The sequence below is a fragment of the Uranotaenia lowii genome, chromosome 3 (genome assembly GCF_029784155.1).
Source record: "Uranotaenia lowii strain MFRU-FL chromosome 3, ASM2978415v1, whole genome shotgun sequence".
Classification (NCBI taxonomy): Eukaryota; Metazoa; Arthropoda; class Insecta; order Diptera; family Culicidae; genus Uranotaenia; species Uranotaenia lowii.
Window position 1 is genome coordinate 265995665 of NC_073693.1, and position 24721 is coordinate 266020385.

Consider the following 24721-nt stretch of genomic DNA (forward strand, 5'->3'; position numbering starts at 1 on the left):
CGTTCGTTAACAACCTAACTAAAATCTTCAACAATGACTGGCCGAGGCAAGGGAGGAAAAGGTCTAGGAAAGGGTGGTGCCAAGCGTCATCGCAAGGTTTTGCGTGATAACATCCAGGGAATCACCAAGCCCGCTATCCGTCGTCTGGCTCGTCGTGGAGGAGTCAAGCGTATCTCCGGTTTGATCTACGAGGAAACTCGTGGTGTTCTGAAGGTGTTCCTGGAAAACGTGATCCGTGACGCTGTTACCTATACTGAACACGCCAAGCGGAAGACCGTCACTGCCATGGACGTCGTCTATGCCTTGAAACGCCAGGGACGCACTCTGTACGGTTTTGGAGGTTAAATTATGGAACCAATGCTTTCAAAAACGGTCCTTTTCAGGGCCACCAATAGTTTTTCAAAGAGTTTTGCGAATCTTCTCTGTATCGTTCCAATTTTAGTATATGATCAGCCACTTATTTTTCCTATTTCACTTGCATAGGAATAAGAAAGCTCAAGATTCCTGATTTTCAAATACGAAAAAAGAGATGAGTTCAGTGTTCTGACTACCAGGGACATCGGAGTATTGACGACAGTTCTAACTTGAGAAATATTAAAAAAGACTAGCACTACAGTACATAAACAGTTAATTTGAGAGGACGACTTATTTTTTAAAGGAACATTCGATAATGATACAAATCTGACGAAGATTCAGATCGGCAAAAGCGTTAGTAAGATGAATAAGTTGGATAAACTTTCCCTTCCACTTCTAAAAAAGTGATTGTGGTAGAGAAAGTATTCAAATGAGTCTGTGGCACCTTTATATCACAATTTGATAATATTCATTCAGAATGGAGGTTGTACGAAAGCAAATTTAGAATGTCCTGCATTCAATAAAATTAGAGGTTCACGAAGTGCAGGTAGAAGTATTCAACTGAATATCGGGATGATGGTCGCTAAATCTTTGCCAACGTTTATTGAAACAATATCTATTTATTTCTGAATTTCTTGACTACTGTCCTACAGACTGATTGTTTAAGATTAACTTATAATTAAATTACACAGCAATTAAGTTAGGTGACGTCACGGATTGCACATTTAACCTTACATTTAGTAACATGATACCTAATCAAACAAGTGCAAATATATATCTCAGTACTGTTAGTAAGTTGAAAATATCAACTGTATATCAATGAGTTTAAAAGCATCAACCAACTCTTTGAAAACATATTTGTCGTCCTGAAAAGGACGGTTTGTTTGTAAGCAGAGACGATTCCAGTTTAAGCCTTCTTTTCGGTCTTCTTGGGCAGCAGAACGGCTTGGATGTTGGGCAAAACACCTCCCTGAGCGATGGTGACGCCCGAGAGCAGTTTGTTCAACTCCTCGTCATTGCGGATGGCCAGCTGAAGATGACGCGGGATGATACGGGTCTTCTTGTTGTCACGAGCGGCGTTTCCTGCCAATTCCAGCACTTCAGCTGCCAGATATTCCATGACAGCGGCCAAATAGACGGGAGCTCCAGCTCCGACACGTTCTGCGTAGTTGCCCTTGCGGAGCAGACGATGGATACGACCAACTGGGAACTGAAGTCCGGCACGAGATGATCGGGACTTTGCCTTTCCCTTGACTTTTCCTCCTTTGCCGCGGCCAGACATTTTGTTGAGATGAGTTTGAAGTAGCTTTACACAAACGAAACGACGAATGTAGAATGTTGAAATCGGAAAGAGGGTCGATGCTTATATACTCTTGGCAACTCTGAGCGCATGCAGGTATACGCATGAGTCATAAAGCAAACGAGGGAAAAATCTACCCTTGAAGCAGCGTAAAATGAAGCAAAGAATTGAGAAAAATGTAGGGGATACAGGCAGACTCGAAGATTGGAAAACCCGTTTCGCATGAGTTTTTCCTGCTTAAAAGCAGCTGCAACCCAAGCCGAAATCATCAGTTTCGTTTCGAATCTAACCCAAACAACTCTACTACAATGGCACCGAAAACCAGCGGAAAGGCCGCCAAGAAGTCCGGCAAGGCCCAGAAGAACATCGCCAAGGGAGACAAGAAGAAGAGGAAGGTCCGCAGGAAGGAATCCTATGCTATCTACATCTTCAAAGTGTTGAAGCAAGTCCACCCTGACACTGGAATCTCGTCCAAGGCCATGAGCATCATGAACAGCTTCGTAAACGATATCTTCGAACGTATCGCTGCTGAATCCTCTCGGCTGGCTCACTACAACAAGCGCTCGACCATCACATCCCGCGAAATCCAGACTGCCGTCCGTCTGCTGCTTCCGGGAGAGTTGGCCAAGCACGCCGTCTCTGAAGGAACCAAGGCCGTCACCAAGTACACCAGCTCCAAGTAAATTGACACAGCTGTGTAAAGCTATGATTTAAAACGGCCCTTTTCAGGGCCACAAAACATTTTGTATTGAGAGTTGTGCTACTTTTACTTTTTAAATAACGATTTAGTTTAGTGTAGATTTTTTATAAGTATTTTTTGCAGGAAGTGAAGTAAACACCAAGCTAGATTCGATCGAAATTTCTAAACTATACAGCTTGACAATGAGGGAAGCAAGATAGACGCATCAGTTTTAAACCAACGAATTCAAAAGTCGACAACGAATGTTCATATAGCTGATTTAAACTTCAGAGTTTTTCTGTCCCTTTTGGGTTGAATAACTCGCCGAAATGTTTACAAATGACGAATTGCATTATAATCTCTCGTGGAACATTTCTTTAGTTTAATTTTGACAAACTCTATATTATTGCAAGAGTAAACCGAGAAGGAAAACAGGCAACAGCTGAAGTTTTTCACTTAAAATTCAACATAGTAAGTGCAGTAAACATCCAACAAGATTTAATGGAAATTTCTAAAACAAATAGGTACAACTTGGTAATAGCGAAACAGAGAGCCTCGGTTTGAATCCACATCAAAAACTTCAAATATGACGATTTAAAAACAGACGCCTACAAACGACGTCGCCAACTATATGAGATTTTTGGACACAGCTGAAAGTTTAGTGAATTCAGAAAAAGATATATGTTTTGTAACATAAAAAGATAACAATTTCGGGTTTCAAAATAACGTCATATTACAATGTTAAGTTTTAAGTCGAACCTTTCAATCAATTTTCAATATGAAAGATTCTCATGCCGCTTTCGGTCATGAGCCATTGTTGATAGGTAAACCGAAGCCACCATTTTGCTTAAGATGGCGTCAAATGCGGTTATGCGTCTGTCACAAACCGAGTTCTTTCAATTCAAATGGTATGAATACTGTCAAAGTTTTACGTCATTTCAACTTAGGAAAACGAAAAATTTTAAATTGCAGTAATAAAAATTCTTTCGTAAGTACTATTTATTCACACCGAGAGTCTTGAGTTGATAATTCTGATGCATTAATCATCGTCATTTGTAAACATTTCGGCGAGTTATTCAACCCAAAAGGGACAGAAAAACTCTGAAGTTTAAATCAGCTATATGAACATTCGTTGTCGACTTTTGAATTCGTTGGTTTAAAACTGATGCGTCTATCCTGCTTCCCTCATTATCAAGCTGTATAGTTTAGAAATTTCAATCAAATCTTGTTTGATGTTTACTGCACTTCCTGCAAAAATTACTTATAAAAAACATTATACTAAACCGTTATTTAAAAAGTAAAAGTAGCACAACTCTCAATACAAAATGTTTTGTGGCCCTGAAAAGGGCCGTTTTTAAAACATAATTTTACACGTTAGTGCAAATTTACTTGGAGCTGGTGTACTTGGTGACAGCCTTGGTTCCTTCAGAGACGGCGTGCTTGGCCAACTCTCCCGGAAGCAGCAGACGGACGGCAGTCTGGATTTCGCGGGATGTGATGGTCGAGCGCTTGTTGTAGTGAGCCAGCCGAGAGGATTCAGCAGCGATACGTTCGAAGATATCGTTTACGAAGCTGTTCATGATGCTCATGGCCTTGGACGAGATTCCAGTGTCAGGGTGGACTTGCTTCAACACTTTGAAGATGTAGATAGCATAGGATTCCTTCCTGCGGACCTTCCTCTTCTTCTTGTCTCCCTTGGCGATGTTCTTCTGGGCTTTGCCGGACTTCTTGGCGGCCTTTCCGCTGGTTTTCGGTGCCATTGTAGTAGAGTTGTTTGGGTTAGATTCGAAACGAAACTGATGATTTCGGCTTGGGTTGCAGCTGCTTTTAAGCAGGCAAAACTCATGCGAAACGGGTTTTCCAATCTTCGAGTCTGCCTGTATCCCCTACATTTTTCTCAATTCTTTGCTTCATTTTACGCTGCTTCAAGGGTAGATTTTTCCCTCGTTTGCTTTATGACTCATGCGTATACCTGCATGCGCTCAGGGTTGCCAAGAGTATATAAGCATCGACCCTCTTTCCATTTTCAACATTCTACATCCGTCGTTTCGTTTTTGTAAAGCTACTCTAAACTCAACTCATCAAAATGTCTGGCCGCGGCAAAGGAGGAAAAGTCAAGGGAAAGGCAAAGTCCCGATCATCTCGTGCTGGACTTCAGTTCCCAGTTGGTCGTATCCATCGTCTGCTCCGCAAGGGCAACTACGCCGAACGTGTCGGAGCTGGAGCTCCCGTCTATCTGGCCGCTGTCATGGAATATCTGGCAGCTGAAGTGCTGGAATTGGCAGGAAACGCCGCTCGTGACAACAAGAAGACCCGTATCATCCCGCGTCATCTTCAGCTGGCCATCCGCAATGACGAGGAGTTGAACAAACTGCTCTCGGGCGTCACCATCGCTCAGGGAGGTGTTTTGCCCAACATCCAAGCCGTTCTGCTGCCCAAGAAGACCGAAAAGAAGGCTTAAGCTTGTTTCATCTCTACTTACAACCAAACCGACCAGGACGACAAATACATTCTCTAAGAGTTGATTGAGGCTATTAAGTGTCTTAGGGTTTTACAATGTGAAGAATTGTGCTTTTATTGATGCAATGGCATTGCGGCAAATTATGTGATTCAAAATAGAATTGTTAGCCAGAATAGAAAGTATTGATTGATAGAAAGATCAGAGCTAGAGCGCTTTGTGCAATGCTTTTGCTTTATGGACAGTTTCAATAACTACATGTGTGAAGAATGTAATTTGAAAATAGTCATTTCCATTCTGTTACTTGAATCAAATGACCCTCGTGATTTCCCTGATGAACAATTTGTTTTTCGTCATGAACATTCTACTACACATCGACTTTTGAGTGTAGCTATATGATGATTAACGCTAGCAAATCTGAAAGTTATTCAACTTTTGTTGCTTTTATAGATATTGAAAGGCCTTTGACATTGTTCGGCACAAAGGTTTAGTAGCAACTAGCTCGTTTAGATTTTCCTGTACATCTCACCAACATTATTCAAAATTACTTGACTAGCCGAACTTTGCATGTGAGCTATTCATGCTCTGAAAGAACACCCATTTGAGCTGGTGACCCTCAGGGCAGTATACTTGGGCCAATTTTTTACAGTATTTTTACTTCTGATCTTCCTGATGGAAATGGTAGAAGATTATTTGCTGATGACACTTTGCTTCCAGCCAAAGTTCAAAATTTACGAGTGGTTTACAGTTTGCAACTAAATTTAAATAACTTTTTGAATTACTTGAATATTTGGAAAATTTCTCCTAACGCTTCTAACTCAATTTATTTTATTTCCCCATAAGCCAAGAGCTGAATTTTTAAAACCTTATGATAATCATCCCATAACTTTGAATGGCGTTTTATAATAATGGTCTGATCACGTGAAGTACTTGAAACTCACACTTTGGTGATTCTGTTTCCCCGATCAGATGTTCGTGAGTTATCTAAGTGTGGCCATTCCTCAAGCGAGTAAGGACTTTCTCTTACTTCTTGTGTTTCTCGTCGTTCCATTTTCCGTTGTCAGTTTAACTTCTTTCAGTTCTATATTCTGCTGCTTCCGCCAGTTTTGATCATGTTGCAGCTTCAATTCCTTTCTCAACCATTTTAGCGCGTCCGCTTTAGGTATTTTTGTTATGTGTATCTCTTCATTTCTGCCCAAGCTCGCAAGTCGATCCGCCTCTTCATTTCCGGAAATACCCACGTGACTTGGAATCCAGACCATCGTAACGTTCTTCAGGATTTTGCTGTGTAGTATGTTTTGAATGATTGGATGTTTGATTCCGGATTCCAAGGCCGTTACAACGCTGGCTGAGTCGGTATCCAAACAGTGGGAGTATTTGCTTGTTCGATTGCTTTGTCAATAGCTATAGCTTCTGCCAAAATTCTGACAGTGAATCTTACAAACCGTTTCTGAACTGCTTCCAGTTAACTTATATGAACATAGTACATTGGCCCGGATACTTTGCTTGCAAAATCAAACCTCGATCGTACAGGCTCTGCTGGTGTGTGGATCGTCCAAAACTTCTTTCGCCGAATGATTTGTAGCCCTGAAAAGGGCCGTTGGGTTGTTTTGAGTTTGAGGCAGGTATAATTTAACCTCCGAAACCGTACAGAGTGCGTCCCTGGCGTTTCAAGGCATAGACGACGTCCATGGCAGTGACGGTCTTCCGCTTGGCGTGTTCAGTATAGGTAACAGCGTCACGGATCACGTTTTCCAGGAACACCTTCAGAACACCACGAGTTTCCTCGTAGATCAAACCGGAGATACGCTTGACTCCTCCACGACGAGCCAGACGACGGATAGCGGGCTTGGTGATTCCCTGGATGTTATCACGCAAAACCTTGCGATGACGCTTGGCGCCACCCTTTCCTAGACCTTTTCCTCCCTTGCCTCGGCCAGTCATTGTTGAAGATTTTAGTTAGGTTGTTAACGAACGGTTGAAACGAAACTGATGCCTGCCTGTCGGTAACGGTCTACTTATATACCGTTTTTCCAGAGTTAACGCCATCTTGAATGCCGGTAGAAAGTGGAGGGGGAATGCATTCATTTTTCCGGTATAAAAAGGGCTGCCAGTTTGTTTCATTCAATTATTCCCATTCAATCGTCTGAACAGCAATGGCTCGTACCAAGCAAACCGCTCGTAAGTCCACCGGAGGAAAAGCTCCTCGCAAACAGCTGGCCACTAAGGCTGCTCGTAAGAGTGCTCCAGCCACCGGAGGAGTCAAGAAGCCTCATCGTTATCGGCCAGGAACCGTTGCTCTGCGTGAGATCCGTCGTTACCAGAAATCCACCGAGCTGCTGATCCGCAAGTTGCCCTTCCAGCGTCTGGTTCGTGAAATCGCTCAGGATTTCAAGACCGATCTGCGTTTCCAGAGCTCGGCCGTCATGGCTCTGCAGGAAGCTAGCGAGGCCTATCTGGTTGGACTGTTCGAGGACACCAATCTGTGTGCCATCCATGCCAAGCGTGTCACGATCATGCCAAAGGACATTCAGCTGGCCCGTCGTATCCGAGGAGAGCGTGCTTAATTTCCTACCAATGAAAGATTTTGGCTAATTCTTACTCAAACGGCCCTTTTCAGGGCCACTAATTGGCTTAAAAAGAGGAAGTTTGCACCTTTTCACTTACAAAATGGAGCAAAATTATTTGTTTCAAGGTCGAGTTTGGAATACATCCAAATAACATTCAACCTTTGTTGAACTATATGCTCGTCAAAATTCTTTTAAACTCTCATGAGTTTTGGTTCAAACGAATCGGTTACTTTTTCTTCGATACAGTTTATTGGTGTGGGACAAAAATTTAGTAGATATATAGTCTAGTTTCTGTTTCAAATGCTCTTCGCTCTTCTCAACACCTCTAAAGTTTTCTTCCAATCTTTAACTCTTCTATAACTTGTTACACCTCGTCGAAATATTTGCATAAAAATTTCAAAAATCGATTCACGGTAATATCTCTCTTTAAGCTAATATTTCAAATGACAGGATTCCGGTTGCAGCTTCCTACGTATATTTCGCTGCTGTATATCATGGAACATTGCAGCTTTCCTTCAAACATGCCTTTTAGCTTCCAATTTTAACTCCTATCGAGCTTAATTCATTTTAAAAAAATATATACTTATTTACTTTAAATTTACCTACCATATGATTTAATGCTTCTATAATTATTAACGTACTGTGTCCCTTACAATAATGAATTCTTCACAAACCGATCTCTTAAAAATGGCATTAAGGGAAAACAATTAAAACACTCAGTATCTAAAACACAGATTTCCTATTCGATTGATTACAAAACTAGCAAGCTTACACGAAAAAAAAACGAGTTGATTACAGGTATTGGGATGTTCAGGAATTGAAAGTACGATAGATTGTAGCAAAATGCTAAAGAAAATGAAATGTAATTCTAGGGCCATGTTTTGCAATGTGCACAAAACCTGGTCGAAACTGATGGACATAAAGCTTCATGAGTAAAACTCTCTAAAAAAATAATTTGTCGCCCTGAAAAGGACGATTTGTTTGTAAGCAGAGACGATTCCAGTTTAAGCCTTTTTTTCGGTCTTCTTGGGCAGCAGAACGGCTTGGATGTTGGGCAAAACACCTCCCTGAGCGATGGTGACGCCCGAGAGCAGTTTGTTCAACTCCTCGTCATTGCGGATGGCCAGCTGAAGATGACGCGGGATGATACGGGTCTTCTTGTTGTCACGGGCGGCGTTTCCTGCCAATTCCAGCACTTCAGCTGCCAGATATTCCATGACAGCGGCCAGATAGACGGGAGCTCCAGCTCCGACACGTTCTGCGTAGTTGCCCTTGCGGAGCAGGCGATGGATACGACCAACTGGGAACTGAAGTCCGGCACGAGATGATCGGGACTTTGCCTTTCCCTTGACTTTTCCTCCTTTGCCGCGGCCAGACATTTTGATGAGTTGAGTTTGAAGTAGCTTTACACAAACGAAACGACGAATGTAGAATGTTGAAATCAGAAAGAGGGTCGATGCTTATATACTTTTAACAACCCTGAGCGCATGCAGGTATACGCATGAGTCACAAAGCAGACCAGAGAAAAAACTACCCTTGAAGCGACGTGAAATAAAGCAAACAATTGAAAAAACGTAGGGGATATAGGCGGACTCGAAGATTTGAAAACCCGTTTCGCATGAGTTTTGCCTGCTTAAAAGCAGCTGAAACTCAAGCCGAATTCATCAGTTTCGTTTCGAATCTAACCCAAACAACTCAACAATGGCACCGAAAACCAGCGGAAAGGCCGCCAAGAAGTCCGGCAAGGCCCAGAAGAACATCGCCAAGGGAGACAAGAAGAAGAGGAAGGTCCGCAGGAAGGAATCCTATGCTATCTACATCTTCAAAGTGTTGAAGCAAGTCCACCCTGATACCGGAATCTCGTCCAAGGCCATGAGCATCATGAACAGCTTCGTCAACGATATCTTCGAACGTATCGCTGCTGAATCCTCTCGGCTGGCTCACTACAACAAGCGCTCGACCATCACATCCCGCGAAATCCAGACTGCCGTCCGTCTGCTGCTTCCGGGAGAGTTGGCCAAGCACGCCGTCTCTGAAGGAACCAAGGCCGTCACCAAATACACCAGCTCCAAGTAAATTGGCACTGCTATGAATGATCCCCAAACGGCCCTTATCAGGGCCACAACGCATTTTTTTTTAGAGTTATGCTTCTACGTCTTTTCAAATTTGAGTTCGAATGTTTTTATTCCCGAAGCTTATTGGCAATATCGTTAGTAATTTTAGTGAAATCTTTTGAAGCTATTGATTTACTCAGTGTAAGCGACGCTTTTTGACCTAAGATCGAGATGGTGGTTTGAATTGTCGCCGTAGTACAATACGAGTTGAAAATCGATAGCCTTCGAAACAGGATTGGAAATTGACGGAAGTGAGGTGTTTGGAAATTAAGCCCCTGTCCGACTAAAGAGGCAATCCGACACTATGGTTAGACACCCGAAAGACGTAGTTGGCAATTCGTTGGTAAGTCATTGTACTTTATTGATTGTGTTGAGATTTTTACATTGATTTTCAAAGAACCGATCGATATTCCCAACGATATTGCTAATTTCCTTCTTTTCTTAGTAAAGCACGAAAATAAATTATCCCCCTGGGGTAAGAGTCCAGACAATAGTATCTTGGCTGCTAGCACATCTGCATGCGCAGATGGCTCAAAAGTGCTGATAGTAATATTCGCGACTATTAACACATTAAGGACAGCAAAGAAAACTACGCCCGAATACACCGAAATTGGGCATTCTCTCTCTTTGTGAATTTGTGTACAATTTAAATCTTATCATCTGCCTTTTGGCTTGAATTTATCGCCTGATAGTATTCAAAGAATGATGCCATCTGCAACATAATGGTTTCCAACGCCAAAACTTCGATAAAAAAGCAATACCTCCCCATTATAATTCATGACTGGCTCTTTGAAATAGTTTCAGTGGTCCTAAAAAGGACCGTTTGTATGGGTAAATGCAAAACAGGTACTGCGAATTCACTTAAGCACGTTCTCCTCGGATACGACGAGCCAGCTGGATGTCCTTTGGCATGATGGTGACACGCTTGGCATGGATGGCACACAGATTGGTGTCCTCGAACAGACCAACCAGATAGGCCTCGCTAGCTTCCTGCAGAGCCATGACGGCCGAGCTCTGGAAACGCAGATCGGTCTTGAAATCCTGAGCGATTTCACGAACCAGACGCTGGAAGGGCAACTTGCGGATCAGCAGCTCGGTGGATTTCTGGTAACGACGGATCTCACGCAGAGCAACGGTTCCTGGCCGATAACGATGAGGCTTCTTGACTCCTCCGGTGGCTGGAGCACTCTTACGAGCAGCCTTAGTGGCCAGCTGTTTGCGAGGAGCTTTTCCTCCGGTGGACTTACGAGCGGTTTGCTTGGTACGAGCCATTGCTGTTCAGACGGTTGAATGAGAATAATTGAATGAAACAAACTGGCATCCCTTTTTATACCGGAAAAATGAATGAATTCCCCCTCCACTTTCTACCGACGTTCAAAATGGCGTCTTATTTCGAAAGATGGTATATAAGGAGACCGTAAACGACGGGCAGGCATCAGTTTCGTTTCAACCGTTCGTTAACAACCTAACTCAAATCTCCAACAATGACTGGCCGAGGCAAGGGAGGAAAAGGTCTAGGAAAGGGTGGCGCCAAGCGTCATCGTAAGGTTTTGCGTGATAACATCCAGGGAATCACCAAGCCCGCTATCCGTCGTCTGGCTCGTCGTGGAGGAGTCAAGCGTATCTCCGGTTTGATCTACGAGGAAACTCGTGGTGTTCTGAAGGTGTTCCTGGAAAACGTGATCCGTGACGCTGTTACCTATACTGAACACGCCAAGCGGAAGACCGTCACTGCCATGGACGTCGTCTATGCCTTGAAACGCCAGGGACGCACTCTGTACGGTTTCGGAGGTTAAATCATATAATCAATGCAATCAAAAACGGTCCTTTTCAGGGCCACCAATTGTGTTTTGGAGGAGATTAACTTGAGTTTTCCTTATCGTTTGACACACGAAAAATGAGGAGTTAGGCAAAACTTCGCAGTATCGATCCAATTTTAGTTTATGTTCAGTTTAATCAACGTTAAGTTCAAGTAGGTTTTAAAGAAAAATATCAAACAAGTTTTGTTATAATGCCATGTTATATAAATTTGGTATCATTTAGCCTGAGTAAAGTAGGAAAAATGGAGAGCTAGTATATCATATTTTGATTGCCTCAAAACAGTTAGTTTTTAGCATTGTTTGAGTTAAACATATCTCCTTTGGTTTTTATCTTAAAACGAAGAAACAACTTATGATGTTATTGCATAATGGATATTTCATCTCAAACAATTTATAACTGCTTTAATTGTTGTGCTTACGATATTTCTTGAAAACTTTCTGGTGAATATTTAACCCAAAGGTTATACGCTTGATTGAATGAGGAATCTATCTTTGCTTCTAATGACATTTACGCAAAATGAAACTTAAAACAAAATCATCGATGCTCAAAAGTGGACGTATTCCCTGTTTTTTCTTCTCAAAGAATGACAATTCTAACATTGTGCGTATACCTTTTGGTATAAAATATATGCCTGATGGCTGTCAAGAGAAGGAAATTATCGCACATGTAAATTTCAAGCTCGATTATGGATAGTAACAAGCAAATGCCTCAGCAACTTTTAGCATTGAAGCTGATGCTATCTGTTGAAATCTGGCAATATGTTAAAAAAGTACCTACATTTTTAGAGTATAAAAGAAATTAACCAAATATTAAAAGATCAATTGACAAAACTTTTACGGAAAATACGTTGTGGCCCTGATAAGGGCCGTTTAGGGATCAATTGGGATAAATCCAATTTACTTGGAGCTAGTGTACTTGGTGACAGCCTTGGTTCCTTCAGAGACGGCGTGCTTGGCCAACTCTCCCGGAAGCAGCAGACGGACGGCAGTCTGGATTTCGCGGGATGTGATGGTCGAGCGCTTGTTGTAGTGAGCCAGCCGAGAGGATTCAGCAGCGATACGTTCGAAGATATCGTTGACGAAGCTGTTCATGATGCTCATGGCCTTGGACGAGATTCCGGTATCAGGGTGGACTTGCTTCAACACTTTGAAGATGTAGATAGCATAGGATTCCTTCCTGCGGACCTTCCTCTTCTTCTTGTCTCCCTTGGCGATGTTCTTCTGGGCCTTGCCGGACTTCTTGGCGGCCTTTCCGCTGGTTTTCGGTGCCATTGCCGTAGAGTTGTTTGGGTTAGATTCGAAACGAAACTGATGATTCCGGCTTGGGTTGCAGCTGCTTTTAAGCAGGCAAAACTCATTAAAAACGGTCTTTCCAATCGTCAATTCTGTCTGTTTCTCCTACGTTTTTTTAACCATCTGCTTCATTTCACGCTGCCTCGAGGGGTAAATTTTTTCCCTCGTTTGCTTTGTGACTCATGCGTATACCTGCATGCGTTCAGGGTAGCCAAGAGTATATAGGCATCGACCCTCTTTCCGTTATAGACATTCTACATTCGTTGTTTCATTTGTGTAAAGCTACTCTAAACTCATCTCAACAAAATGTCCGGCCGCGGCAAAGGAGGAAAAGTCAAGGGAAAGGCAAAGTCCCGATCATCTCGTGCCGGACTTCAGTTCCCAGTTGGTCGTATCCATCGTCTGCTCCGCAAGGGCAACTACGCAGAACGTGTCGGAGCTGGAGCTCCCGTCTATCTGGCCGCTGTCATGGAATATCTGGCAGCTGAAGTGCTGGAATTGGCAGGAAACGCCGCTCGTGATAACAAGAAGACCCGTATCATCCCGCGTCATCTTCAGCTGGCCATCCGCAATGACGAGGAGTTGAACAAACTTCTCTCGGGCGTCACCATCGCTCAGGGAGGTGTTTTGCCCAACATCCAAGCCGTTCTGCTGCCCAAGAAGACCGAGAAGAAGGCTTAAACTGAAATCATCTCTATTTACAACCAAACCGTCCTTTTCAGGACGACCAATAAAGTCTCAAAGAGTTTTGTGGTGCTTCCAATATTTTTCATATCCAGTGTCATGGCAGTTCGTGATAGCATTTCGGCAAGTTCTTTTATCTGCATGGATTAGGCTTTGTTGGATTATGGAAATTTTTGTTTATTCGTAAGCTTTTCTGGTCTTGGGTTAGTTGAAAGTTCCAAACCTACAGCGAACATCGGCTTTGTTAATTTGAGAGACACTTAATAAACTTAAGACTGTTCACCGTTTTTAGATAGTCCACTGAGCTATATTATTAATACCAGTCTGTTAGCAGCAGTAAAAAAGCAGTTTTTAATCTTGAAAAATTATATATTTTTTGCTCTACAGGATATTCTCCTATATTTCAAATACTTTATTGCTATAGCAAATTTAAGTCAAATAAACATTGTTCAGAATTTACTGAATCAAAAAGTTGAACTGATCATAATTGATCTGAACACTTAATAAACTGTAATATTATAACTTAAATGTGAACAAGTGAAAGAATGTGGAAAAAGTTGGTATCAATAAAATGGTTCTCGAGAGGTTCAAGAACTATTCAAATAACAAAATGCAGTAAACAAAATATGGTTCATTCTACTTATAAGGTAGAGGAAATAACCCAATTGTTCCCTTACGGAATATTTTGGGTTTCTTGTTATTTATGCATCAATGATAAACAACTGTCAAGCATTCAACAGGAACGACACGTGTTCCGCCATTTGCTTTTTTTAAATACCGACGCTTTCCCTCACCAGGACGGCCAACGGTTGAATGGCGTGCATACCAAAAAAGAGACTGCACTAAAACTTATAAACTCAGTTTGAAAAATCATATTGTTTGGTTTGGTGTTTGAATTAGCAAATTCTGAATAAGGGTAAATGTTTTAATTCGGGGAGCAAATGCAAAGCTTTTAAGTACATTAGGCAACTAGAACTGTGATTTTTGGTATGAGACCATCTTTGTTATCTGTTGTTGTCGGAAACCTGAGATAGGCTCAGTGTCTTTCGAATAAAATGTGAAAAGCTAAAACCGTCTCGAGACGAACTGTCGCCTAGAGTAGACTAGCCTTTAAACCGATTCCGGATCAACTTTGTTTAACAGAAAAACTAAGCATTTTATACTTACCTGTAAGGCATACGCTGCAGTCTTGATTGGAATTATTCATGATAACCTCTTTGAAATAGTTTCAGTGGTCCTGAAAAGGACCGTTTGATGTAAGTAGATGCAAAACAGGTACTACGATATCGTTTAAGCACGTTCTCCTCGGATACGACGAGCCAGCTGGATGTCCTTTGGCATGATCGTGACACGCTTGGCATGGATGGCACACAGATTGGTGTCCTCGAACAGTCCAACCAGATAGGCCTCGCTAGCTTCCTGCAGAGCCATGACGGCCGAGCTCTGGAAACGCAGATCAGTCTTGAAATCCTGAGCGATTTCACGAACCAGACGCTGGAAGGGCAACTTGCGGATCAGCAGCTCGGTGGATTTCTGGTAACGACGGATCTCACGCAGAGCAACGGTTCCTGGCCGATAACGATGAGGCTTCTTGACTCCTCCGGTGGCTGGAGCACTCTTACGAGCAGCCTTAGTGGCCAGCTGTTTGCGAGGAGCTTTTCCTCCGGTGGACTTACGAGCGGTTTGCTTGGTACGAGCCATTTCTGTTCAGACGGTTGAATGAGAATAATTGAATGAAACAAAGTGGCATCCCTTTTTATACCGCAAAAATGAATGAACTCCCCCTCCACTTTCTACCGACATTCAAGATGGCGTCTCTTTTAGGAATAGGGTATATAAGGAGACCGTAAACGACAGGCAGACATCAGTTTTGTTTCGATCGTTCGAAAGCAACCTAACACAAATCTTCTAAAATGACTGGCCGCGGCAAGGGAGGAAAAGGTCTAGGAAAGGGTGGCGCCAAGCGTCATCGCAAGGTTTTGCGTGATAACATCCAGGGAATCACCAAGCCCGCTATCCGTCGTCTGGCTCGTCGTGGAGGAGTCAAGCGTATCTCCGGTTTGATCTACGAGGAAACTCGTGGTGTTTTGAAGGTGTTCCTAGAAAACGTGATCCGTGACGCTGTTACCTATACTGAACACGCCAAACGGAAGACCGTCACTGCCATGGACGTCGTCTATGCCTTGAAACGCCAGGGACGCACTCTGTACGGTTTCGGAGGTTAAATCATGGAATCAATGCAATCAAAAACGGCCCTTTTCAGGGCCACCAATAGTTTTCCAAGGAGTTTTGCGAATCTTCTCTGTATCGTTCCAGTTTTAGTATATGTTCAGCCTCTTATTTTTCCTATTTTCACCTGAATAGGAATAAGAACGCTCAAGATTCCTGATTTTCAAATATGAAAAAAGAGATGATCAAACGTTCAGTGTTCTTCTATGTAACGGAAATGACTACCAGGGACATCGGAGTATTGACGACAGTTCAAACTTGAGTAATATTAAAAAGACTAGCACTACAGTACATAAACAGTAAATTTGAGAGAACGACTTATTTTTTAAAGGAACATTCGATAATGATACAAATCTGACGAATAATCAGATCGGCAAAAGCGTTCGTAAGACGAATAAGTCGGAAAAACTGTCCCTACCAATTCTAAAGAAGTGATTGTGGTAGAGAAAGTATTCAAATGAGTCTGTGGCACCTTTATATCACACTTTGATATTATTCATTCAGAATGGAGGTTGTACGAAAGAAAATTTAGAATGTCCTGCATTCAATAAAGTTAGAGGTTCAGAAAGTGCAGGTATAAATATTCAACTGAATATCGGGATGATGGTCGCTAAATCTTTGCCAACGTTTATTGAAACGAATATCTATTTATTTCTGAATTTCTTGACTACTGTCCTACAGACTGATTGTTTAAGATTAGCTTATAATGAAATTACACAGCAATTGAGTTAGGTGACGTCACGGATTGCACATTTAACCTTACATTTAGTAACATGATACCTAATCAAACAAGTGCAAATATATATCTCAGTACTGTTGAATGTTGTAATGTTGTAATGTTGTAATGTTGTTGTAATGTTGTAATGTTGAAAATATCAACTGTATATCAATGAGTTTAAAAGCATCAACCAACTCTTTGAAAACATATTTGTCGCCCTGAAAAGGGCGGTTTGGTTGTGAGTAGAGATGATTCCAGTTTAAGCCTTCTTTTCGGTCTTCTTGGGCAGCAGAACGGCTTGGATGTTGGGCAAAACACCTCCCTGAGCGATGGTGACGCCCGAGAGCAGTTTGTTCAACTCCTCGTCATTGCGGATGGCCAGCTGAAGATGACGCGGGATGATACGGGTCTTCTTGTTGTCACGAGCGGCGTTTCCTGCCAATTCCAGCACTTCAGCTGCCAGATATTCCATGACAGCGGCCAGATAGACGGGAGCTCCAGCACCTACACGTTCTGCGTAGTTGCCCTTGCGGAGCAGACGATGGATACGACCAACTGGGAACTGAAGTCCGGCACGAGATGATCGGGACTTTGCCTTTCCCTTGACTTTTCCTCCTTTGCCGCGGCCAGACATTTTGTTGAGATGAGTTTGTAGTAACTTTACACAAACGAAACGACGAATGTAGAATGTTGAAATCGGAAACGGGGTCGGTGCTTATATACTCTTGGCAACCCTAAGCGCGTGCAGGTATACGCAAGAGTCATAAAGCAAACGAGGGAAAAGTCTACCCTCGAAGCAGCGTAGAATGAAGCAGATAAATGTGGGAAACATAGGGGAAACAGACAGAATTGTCGATTGGAACGACCGTTTTGAATGAGTTTTGCCTGCTTAAAAGCAGCTGCAACCCAAGCCGAAATCATCAGTTTCGTTTCGAATCTACCCCACAACTCGACAATGGCACCGAAAACCAGCGGAAAGGCCGCCAAGAAGTCCGGCAAGGCCCAGAAGAACATCGCCAAGGGAGACAAGAAGAAGAGGAAGGTCCGCAGGAAGGAATCCTATGCTATCTACATCTTCAAAGTGTTGAAGCAAGTCCACCCTGATACCGGAATCTCGTCCAAGGCCATGAGCATCATGAACAGCTTCGTCAACGATATCTTCGAACGTATCGCTGCTGAATCCTCTCGGCTGGCTCACTACAACAAGCGCTCGACCATCACATCCCGCGAAATCCAGACTGCCGTCCGTCTGCTGCTTCCGGGAGAGTTGGCCAAGCACGCCGTCTCTGAAGGAACCAAGGCCGTCACCAAGTACACCAGCTCCAAGTAAATCTGCACTGCTGTGTGAAGCTACGCTTTCAAACGGCCCTTTTCAGGGCCACAAAACATTTATGTTAAGAGTAAGGAGAAAATTTCATTTCAATTTTTTTATCATCATTTAAATCACATGCAAAACTTCAGAGAATCGCATAACACATTAAGGACCGCAAAGAAATCTAAGCCCGAAAACAACAAAGTTTGGCGTTCTCTCTGTCTCTTAACTCAATGGTCAAAATTTTACAAATTAAGTATCTTTGAGTTAACGAAAGTGTTATTTACAATTTTGTAGAGTGAAGTGTCTGTATAAAATGTATCACATTTGAGTTACGTTACTTAGTAAAGCGCACACGCGTCAAGCGAAAAATTAAGATATTTCTTAGTTGATCCGCCATGTGTTAGATACAGCAGTTAGTATGCTGGTGTCGGCCATTTTGAACTTCTGGTAGCTTCACACTCGTGTATTTGATTGTGTTTAAGCGCGATGTCTTTACAAAAAAGGATGCATTCAAATTAAATACACTGTCCAGTAAGCTCGAAAAGTCAATAGATAAACTTCGCAGTTCCAGTTATAGTTTTCAAAGAAGAATGATTATTCCTTTATGAATTCAAGCGTTTGCCTTTTGGGTTAAAAATTGCGCCTGATAGTTTTCTATTAATAGTTTTTATTGTTCAAGGCGAAATACTCCATGATCTATAACTGCTTCATATTAACCATTAAATAGGCATTCTGGATTTCGTTTGAAAGTGCGCTAATCAAACTATCCCGAAGTTGTTTCTTGCTCTTTTTTCAACTTGTTTGAAGCTTGGTTTGCAACTGCAACGAACATAAATATTACAGGGCCATTGACGTGTTTGATAAACGCAAAACATACCGGCACTAAATATATTTCTTTTCATACCACCAGAGTCAAATGACGTAAGTCATTTTTTCTTTAAAAAAAACCTCTTGACACATTCCACCGTGATGTGAAATCGCTTTTCCGGACTTTTCTGGACTGTTATCATTCTAGAAGTCAATTTATTTGAAAATGAAAAGAAAGCAAACGGCCGCAAATTTAATTTCCTTCAGAACGAATATATTGTGGGAAATTAAAAATTTAAGTTGTTAGTGTTGCGTTAGATTACGTTTGTGACGTGAATTCATGCTAGAATGGACCATCTTTGACTTCAGTACTTTTTGCATTGATTTCCTGTTCTCACTGTGGAAAAGAGATATCGGTGTCTTCAAACAAGTTGTAGAGAAAATAATTACCCCAAATTTGACGTGCATAACTTTTCGATTGAACAACAACGAACAAAGTAAAACCTTTTTAAAGTTATAACGTGAATTCACTCAGTTTTAAAAGAACAGGGTAGTGGGCTGAATTCATGTCACGAAATTTCAAGTTATCCTGAACCATTCTGTAGAGCCTTCATATTTTATGGATATTTTAGAAGTGATATGTTGTTATTTCGACTTGTACAATCATACATTTTCAGTACCTTTTCCTATTTTTTCTTCTAATTTTGACTAGCAACATATTGAGGAACCAATTGTTAGAATTACTACTGTGTCTCACAGTTTTTATTTGAAAATCCAGCTTAAAATTTTTTTTTAAACTATTTTTGTTATTTTTATTTGAATTTAACAAATTTATTGAAAAAACAACTAAATTATTAATGTTCGAATTTCAAAAATCCAACTATCTGGAGTGTCAAAACTGCTTCCAGAGCATATTTCCCTTATACAATTTAACAAAAATCAAATTTTGTGACTTAAATTCACTCATTCGCGCTGTTGTTATTCAGCTCCAACCGATTTCTATTAAATTAAGTGTTTCAGAATCGTCTCATCTTTTTCTAAAAAGTTCTGATTTTTTTGTTATAAAATGTCAAAGTTTTCTCGTAAAATTAAAATGTCTTGCTTATTAAGAAGTGAATTCACTCACTCGCGACTGTTTTTGCACGCTTTGAAAAACAACTTTATTGGATATAAATAAATTCGTTTTCTCTTCAAAATTTTGCAATATTTGTTGGCTTCAAAACATATTATAAAAATCTCCAAAACAAGTCAATCCATATATTTCAATTAATTATTTGGTAAAGTTATCAACATTAACACTTTTTCCATAAAAAAATTTGATTTTCAGAATTATATGGGGGAGTGTGGGGTTTAATGGGCCATTTTTTCTTTGCTTCATTACTTCTTTGTTTTAAAAGAAAGAAGAATAAAATAATGGTCAAGTTTTTTACATTTTTTAGGTATCATAAGGCGTTTTTTTAAATTTTTTAAATAATATTTCTTCGAGTTCTGACTGTTTTGGAAAAAGGATTTTGTTTTAATTTAAAAAAAGATAAGGAATAGTGGGCCACCATATTCAAATTGACTAGATAACGTGCAAAGTTTATGAGTTGACCCAAAACTGAAATTTCATATTTCATTAAGTTATTTTGAAGCAACTTCAGATGATGAAATTAAAAAGTGGATTATGTATGATCGAATAGTTTCAAAAACCTGGCTCGAGAACGTTTCGGCAAAATGCCTGATATAAGGTTTATGTTCGTCTCTATAGCATTGGAAAGAAATGGACAAACAATTTTTTCATAACTTTTCATTTAGCATGAGTAACTTTAGAGATAGGAAAAACGGATTTTAAGTTCTGAATGACTTTAGATTTGTACTGCCTGATGAGGAGTCCAAATTGCCACGGCATATTCTAAAACGCTACGTACCAGAACACAGAAAACCACTTTCAGACAATAAACATCTTCTACAGAACGTAATGCATCTGCATTTACTAGTATTAGCTAAAGTTCCATGACATCTGCACCAGTTCAGGAAATTCGAGATGTCTGTTTGAAGTGCTGCACAGTCCATAAGTGATTCAATATTCCTGAATATCTTAAGGTCGTCCGCGTTTTGTTAATTACCTATGAGGGCCCTCGATTTTTAATTTGGAGAGGTTTGAAAGTACTACCATTTCCGGTCTTAAAAACGGATCGGTCAGTAGTTTCCGGAAAGTGATCGAATTGTGTCATAATTTGATTATTTTGTATGGGAACATGGCCCCTCCTATCTAAATTTGAAGGGTAACTTTTTCCGGTCTTCAAAACGGCTACACACCAAATTTCACGTTGATCGGTTCAGTAGTTTCCGTAAATGTTTCGAATTGTTCATATTTTTATCAACTTTGTATGGTGGCACCCCTCCTTTAATGTGGAGGGGTTTGAAAGCACTAAAGAAAATATTCCCCCAGTCTTCGAAACGGCTACAACCACATTTGTGGTTGATCAGTTCAGCAGTTTGCGGAAATTTTGGAATTTTGCCATATTTTTAATGATTTTGTATAGGAGCCCCCCGCTCCCCACCTCCCTTCTTTAAGTCGGAGCGGTTTGAAAGTATTTTAGAATTCATAAATGCCCGTTGGAAATAACTAAAAACTTTCAAGTTAACAAAAGAGTACAACAGAAAATTTTTTTACGAACTATTGAGCTGTACAAAAAGACATGCAACCCTTTGATAGCTACTTCACGTGAAAAAATTAAAAGTTCGTAACAAGTAGATTGTTTTTCTTCATACCAACTTTATAGTTCTCAAAAAGTAGATACAGAATCCAAAACAGTACTTTGAAGCTTTTTTAGCATTGACTGAACTTGATAGAGAATGATGTTCCGTGGACCTCGAAATAGTATATTGAACAGCAAAAAAGTTCCACAGATCTTTTGTACAGCTCTATGTGAACTTATGAGTTCATTCCTCAAGTGATACCCGAACTTTTGGTTGCTTGGGTCATTTTTATTGACATAAATGAGTGCCCTTATTAGTTAACCCACCAAAGCTGCTCGGGTCAATATGACCCGAAGCGCACATTTCAAACATCTTTATCATCATTCCATCATACTGAAGAACTGAAAATTTTGACAGACTAAGTATGTTCTATGCAAATGATGATCAAATTAACAACAAACAATTAAAATTTGAGTTCGATTCATAAGGAAACGAATTACAGCTAAGCAAAGCCAAAATTGGATGTCGTTTTTTAAAAGTAAGATTTTTTTCTGCCGGAAGATCTCTAAAAATTGTTCCAATTAGATCATGTTTTTGAAAATTTTGTATGGAAGCCCCCTTTACAAAAAAGGTTAATGTTCGAGTTCTGATATATTTTACAAAGAATGTAAGAACCCCCTCGCCCTTTTCTACAAATATATATATGTAAAAACAATTATTGGCCCAAATACAAATAAAAAAACAAAATAAATAAGTGCTCAAAAAAAGAATTCCTCTTAATGCATAAGTAAGCTGAAGTTATAAGCTATATGTTGTACAAATGGATATATTTGGAAATTTCAAGATCTTGAAACATGTTTTCTTTTCATTTTTTTTTCTTCGACTTTGAATAACAAAAAAATAGTAATGATTGTAGCTGAATATTGAAACAATAAAAGAACAATAAATGGATACTACATGAACATGAAATCTTTAACACCCTGTTTAATTTATTTTATGATAGTTCAAGATGATTTCAAAAAAAAATATTTTCACAACAAAAAGTTTAAAAGTGGATTCCAACTTGTTGAACACTCTCTAGATCTAGAGTCAATCAAACATCAAATCGAAGAATGTTATCCTGTGAATATCGCTTAAAATGTTACCAGAACACTATCAAAAATCGAATGAAAATTTACGTTCCTTATCCAGAATTCTACATCAATTATTGACGAAAAAAGCCATGGCTGCCCTATGGCTTATAGTTGAAGCGATCTGTTTGAGTTTGAATGCTCATGAAAAAAATGACAATAAATTGAATACGACATTTTCAGAAACCAGTTCGCATAAACCATTGGAAAAGTGATCTTCAAAAATTATTTTTAATATGCTATAAGATAAAATTCAAATATCTAAACAGGATAACATTTTCAAACAAATCAGATTTTTTGCCTTTAGTATCATTCAATATTCTAGATCAGTATTCTGAAACAATTTAAAGCTGTAAGTCCAAATCTATTGTCAGATTTTTTCTATCGGCTCTAATGTTGGTGATTTGTCGACTCGAAAACCGAATATGATAACTTTTGAGCAAAGTCATTAAATTTATACTGATACACAAACAAACCTTTAAAAGAAACTTATTTCAAATATAATTGATTCCCTCCCTTAATTCAAAATAAGATTGAAATTTTCCGCGATATTCTGATTTCAAAAATAAAAACTTTATAAAATATTCTTCGTTACTTAAGTAATCTTTGGAGATGTCTTTCGATTCTTAAAGCCTAAATACATTGAACATATTCGTTGAAAACTACAAAACTTATTCTTTTAAAAATTTCAAACAGTTAGATTTGGATGACAATTCTTTTAAAATTTCCTGGAAATGTCTGGAAACTAATGCAATAGTTCAAAGAAAAATTTTAATTGATGTTTAGTCAGCCTGTCTTTTCCACTTAATTAGAAACTTTTTTGAAATTTTGCGAACTGTATAAATAGTGTAATTAAGTTCAGGTAAAAAATTTTCATCTCTTTTATTATTTGTTTCATTTTTTATTTGTTGTTTTTTTTTTTTTGTTTATTTGTTTGCATCTTAAATAAAAGAACGCATGCATCGCTTAAAACCAAATATATTTCCACTGAGATTCATGTAGTAAGGTTTAGTTTTTGTATCGTTGCATTCTCTTGTTTCAAAAAATTCTTTTAGATTCTCAGAATGATTAAATGTTGATCGCGATTTGTTTTTTTTCTTCGGTTTTTGCTGCCAGACGTGCTGAAAACAGTTATCGTTCATTACCAGGGGGCTCAAATGAGCTTCTTGATGTGAGGGAGTGTAGTAGGCCGCAAAAAGAAATAAGAAATATAATTTTTTAAGCTCTAGCGAACGAATTTAGACTTTCGACAACTTTATTCCATTGCTAAGCTACTTTTTTCGAAAATTTTATTTGGTCATCTATGTTGGCTGCAGAGATTCTTCTGCAAGTAGGAAGCTAACAGTAAAATAATCTCTTTTCACTGCACCTTCGTAAAGCAACATGTATCTTTTTTAAAAACTAAATCCTAAGTAAGCAGTATCGTACGTTCTAAAATGGGGGCTCCAGAGACTCGCAGACCTATTTTTGAAGATTTACTATTCTGTAGCTTCCAGTTACTAAGTCCTGATTGAGTCATAAAATTTTGGCACTCAAAATGTTAAAATGTATTGAAATTGTGGCCCCAGAGATTGTTAGACTAGCTACATTTTTTAATTATTTCACATCTTGAATAAAACAGAGGGTTTCTACAAATTCTGAATTGATAATTTCTAGATGGTAACAAAGTTATTTCAACCTTTTTTTTCTGTATTTTAATGCAAAAAAAATATATAAAGGATTGACAAAGAAATATTTCGATTTTCAAACCTTTATTGTTGAATAATGGCTCCAGAGACCAACTTAATAGAATCGTTAATCGTAAAAATCGTTAAAATGTAAAAATGTCAAACATCATGCATTCAACATTTCTTTAAAAAATAATTCTTTCCAAAACACTGAAATTGTTTAATTTAAGTTTACATGATTTTTTTTATTCGTTAGATTTGTATGGCGCCCAGATTAATCGCTTGATTTTTTTTCCAATGGAATTCCTGTTTTTAATTTTAATCATAGATCTGTAAAAATTTTACCTTTCATCAAATGAAAACAAATCAAATCTTTCGTCATAGGTTAGTTTATACTTACTTGACAGCATGTTATAAAAATCATGATTGAATAAATGTTATTCAAATTTCCAGTGATATTTACTGAACTCTCGATAAATTTTCCAAACATTCTGGAAAAAATAACCATAATTGGATGACCATACTTTAACTTATTATAAAACTTCTTTCATAGGATCATAGGTTAAAAAATATTTTTCAAAACGATTTTTTTTTAGAAGAAAGATTTACGTATGACTTAATTTAACAGTTATTGACTTCAAACCTCAGTTTTCAAGTAACATAATTGATGTAACACTATTGCAGTTTTACGCCGTTGTTTCTTTTACTTCTTTTTAAAAATGAGGAAAAGTTTTGAAATTTCATTAAGGTACAATTTTCAATTTTTCATTTAGTAAAAAATGGGATAATAAACTATAGAAATTTATATTTTCTAGAAGATTCTTAACAATTCTTTGAAGTTTAAAATGTTGTTAAAGTTGGTTGGTTTGAGAAGAACAGTGAGTTCCAAAATTTATTG

The 24721-nt window shown here is 39.3% G+C and overlaps 14 protein-coding genes across 15 annotated transcripts in view; 7 read left to right on the plus strand and 7 right to left on the minus strand.

Moving 5' to 3' along the window:
• Nucleotides 1-24721, plus strand: part of LOC129754158 (diacylglycerol kinase eta-like) — a 418758-nt gene that overhangs the window by 29635 nt on the left and 364402 nt on the right. The gene's annotated exons all lie outside the window — the stretch shown is intronic.
• LOC129754161 (uncharacterized) lies at nt 34-11271 on the plus strand. The gene is made up of 5 exons (XM_055750054.1): nt 34-319; nt 4693-4737; nt 5398-5400; nt 6946-7290; nt 10958-11271. The coding sequence occupies exons 1-5, from the start codon at nt 34-36 to the stop codon at nt 11269-11271; spliced, it is 993 nt and encodes a 330-aa protein (XP_055606029.1).
• On the minus strand, nt 994-1645 carry LOC129754189 (histone H2A). Its single transcript, XM_055750083.1, has one exon. It carries the CDS (start codon nt 1634-1636, stop codon nt 1262-1264), a length of 375 nt encoding a protein of 124 aa, XP_055606058.1. The 5' UTR covers nt 1637-1645; the 3' UTR covers nt 994-1261.
• Nucleotides 1963-2337, plus strand: LOC129754187 (histone H2B). The gene has a single exon (XM_055750080.1). The coding sequence runs from the start codon at nt 1963-1965 to the stop codon at nt 2335-2337; it is 375 nt and encodes a 124-aa protein (XP_055606055.1).
• LOC129754180 (histone H2B) lies at nt 3719-4093 on the minus strand. Its single transcript, XM_055750072.1, has one exon. The coding sequence runs from the start codon at nt 4091-4093 to the stop codon at nt 3719-3721; it is 375 nt and encodes a 124-aa protein (XP_055606047.1).
• On the plus strand, nt 4380-4997 carry LOC129754173 (histone H2A). Its single transcript, XM_055750066.1, has one exon. The coding sequence runs from the start codon at nt 4420-4422 to the stop codon at nt 4792-4794; it is 375 nt and encodes a 124-aa protein (XP_055606041.1). The 5' UTR covers nt 4380-4419; the 3' UTR covers nt 4795-4997.
• LOC129754171 (histone H3-like) lies at nt 6424-10747 on the minus strand. Its single transcript, XM_055750064.1, has 2 exons — nt 10405-10747; nt 6424-6737 (listed from the first exon to the last, which is right to left on the minus strand). Exons 1-2 carry the CDS (start codon nt 10745-10747, stop codon nt 6424-6426), a joined length of 657 nt encoding a protein of 218 aa, XP_055606039.1.
• Nucleotides 8366-8740, minus strand: LOC129754176 (histone H2A). The gene has a single exon (XM_055750069.1). The coding sequence runs from the start codon at nt 8738-8740 to the stop codon at nt 8366-8368; it is 375 nt and encodes a 124-aa protein (XP_055606044.1).
• On the plus strand, nt 9063-9437 carry LOC129754182 (histone H2B). The gene has a single exon (XM_055750075.1). It carries the CDS (start codon nt 9063-9065, stop codon nt 9435-9437), a length of 375 nt encoding a protein of 124 aa, XP_055606050.1.
• LOC129754181 (histone H2B) lies at nt 12193-12567 on the minus strand. The gene has a single exon (XM_055750074.1). The coding sequence runs from the start codon at nt 12565-12567 to the stop codon at nt 12193-12195; it is 375 nt and encodes a 124-aa protein (XP_055606049.1).
• LOC129754162 (histone H2A-like) lies at nt 12895-17629 on the plus strand. 2 transcript variants are annotated; one of them, XM_055750055.1, is made up of 2 exons: nt 12895-13252; nt 17164-17629. In XM_055750055.1, exons 1-2 carry the CDS (start codon nt 12895-12897, stop codon nt 17547-17549), a joined length of 744 nt encoding a protein of 247 aa, XP_055606030.1. In that variant the 3' UTR covers nt 17550-17629. The 2 variants fall into 2 exon arrangements, with proteins under 2 accessions (XP_055606030.1, XP_055606031.1); XM_055750056.1 differs by having other exon boundaries at nt 17170-17629.
• LOC129754188 (histone H3) lies at nt 14563-20191 on the minus strand. The gene is made up of 2 exons (XM_055750082.1): nt 20167-20191; nt 14563-14975 (listed from the first exon to the last, which is right to left on the minus strand). The coding sequence occupies exon 2, from the start codon at nt 14971-14973 to the stop codon at nt 14563-14565; it is 411 nt and encodes a 136-aa protein (XP_055606057.1). The 5' UTR covers nt 14974-14975; nt 20167-20191.
• Nucleotides 15159-15497, plus strand: LOC129754193 (histone H4). The gene has a single exon (XM_055750087.1). The coding sequence runs from the start codon at nt 15186-15188 to the stop codon at nt 15495-15497; it is 312 nt and encodes a 103-aa protein (XP_055606062.1). The 5' UTR covers nt 15159-15185.
• Nucleotides 16180-16862, minus strand: LOC129754190 (histone H2A). Its single transcript, XM_055750084.1, has one exon. It carries the CDS (start codon nt 16851-16853, stop codon nt 16479-16481), a length of 375 nt encoding a protein of 124 aa, XP_055606059.1. The 5' UTR covers nt 16854-16862; the 3' UTR covers nt 16180-16478.

What these genes read in the sequence shown, in the direction of transcription:
- LOC129754161 (XM_055750054.1), top strand. Translation starts at nt 34, where the DNA reads ATGACTGGCCGAGGCAAGGGAGGAAAAGGTCTAGGAAAGGGTGGTGCC. An exon ending in TGCCTTGAAACGCCAGGGAC is followed by an intron (nt 320 to 4,692) that starts GCACTCTGTACG and finishes CGCAATGACGAG; the next exon opens with GAGTTGAACAAACTGCTCTC. An exon ending in CAATCTGTGTGCCATCCATG is followed by an intron (nt 7,291 to 10,957) that starts CCAAGCGTGTCA and finishes TCAAATCTCCAA; the next exon opens with CAATGACTGGCCGAGGCAAG.
- LOC129754189 (XM_055750083.1), bottom strand. Translation starts at nt 1,636, where the DNA reads ATGTCTGGCCGCGGCAAAGGAGGAAAAGTCAAGGGAAAGGCAAAGTCC.
- LOC129754187 (XM_055750080.1), top strand. Translation starts at nt 1,963, where the DNA reads ATGGCACCGAAAACCAGCGGAAAGGCCGCCAAGAAGTCCGGCAAGGCC.
- LOC129754180 (XM_055750072.1), bottom strand. Translation starts at nt 4,093, where the DNA reads ATGGCACCGAAAACCAGCGGAAAGGCCGCCAAGAAGTCCGGCAAAGCC.
- LOC129754173 (XM_055750066.1), top strand. Translation starts at nt 4,420, where the DNA reads ATGTCTGGCCGCGGCAAAGGAGGAAAAGTCAAGGGAAAGGCAAAGTCC.
- LOC129754176 (XM_055750069.1), bottom strand. Translation starts at nt 8,740, where the DNA reads ATGTCTGGCCGCGGCAAAGGAGGAAAAGTCAAGGGAAAGGCAAAGTCC.
- LOC129754182 (XM_055750075.1), top strand. Translation starts at nt 9,063, where the DNA reads ATGGCACCGAAAACCAGCGGAAAGGCCGCCAAGAAGTCCGGCAAGGCC.
- LOC129754171 (XM_055750064.1), bottom strand. Translation starts at nt 10,747, where the DNA reads ATGGCTCGTACCAAGCAAACCGCTCGTAAGTCCACCGGAGGAAAAGCT. An exon ending in CAATCTGTGTGCCATCCATG is followed by an intron (nt 6,738 to 10,404) that starts CCAAGCGTGTCA and finishes TAAAATCTTCAA; the next exon opens with CAATGACTGGCCGAGGCAAG.
- LOC129754181 (XM_055750074.1), bottom strand. Translation starts at nt 12,567, where the DNA reads ATGGCACCGAAAACCAGCGGAAAGGCCGCCAAGAAGTCCGGCAAGGCC.
- LOC129754162 (XM_055750055.1), top strand. Translation starts at nt 12,895, where the DNA reads ATGTCCGGCCGCGGCAAAGGAGGAAAAGTCAAGGGAAAGGCAAAGTCC. An exon ending in CGTTCTGCTGCCCAAGAAGA is followed by an intron (nt 13,253 to 17,163) that starts CCGAGAAGAAGG and finishes CGAATCTACCCC; the next exon opens with ACAACTCGACAATGGCACCG.
- LOC129754188 (XM_055750082.1), bottom strand. Translation starts at nt 14,973, where the DNA reads ATGGCTCGTACCAAGCAAACCGCTCGTAAGTCCACCGGAGGAAAAGCT.
- LOC129754193 (XM_055750087.1), top strand. Translation starts at nt 15,186, where the DNA reads ATGACTGGCCGCGGCAAGGGAGGAAAAGGTCTAGGAAAGGGTGGCGCC.
- LOC129754190 (XM_055750084.1), bottom strand. Translation starts at nt 16,853, where the DNA reads ATGTCTGGCCGCGGCAAAGGAGGAAAAGTCAAGGGAAAGGCAAAGTCC.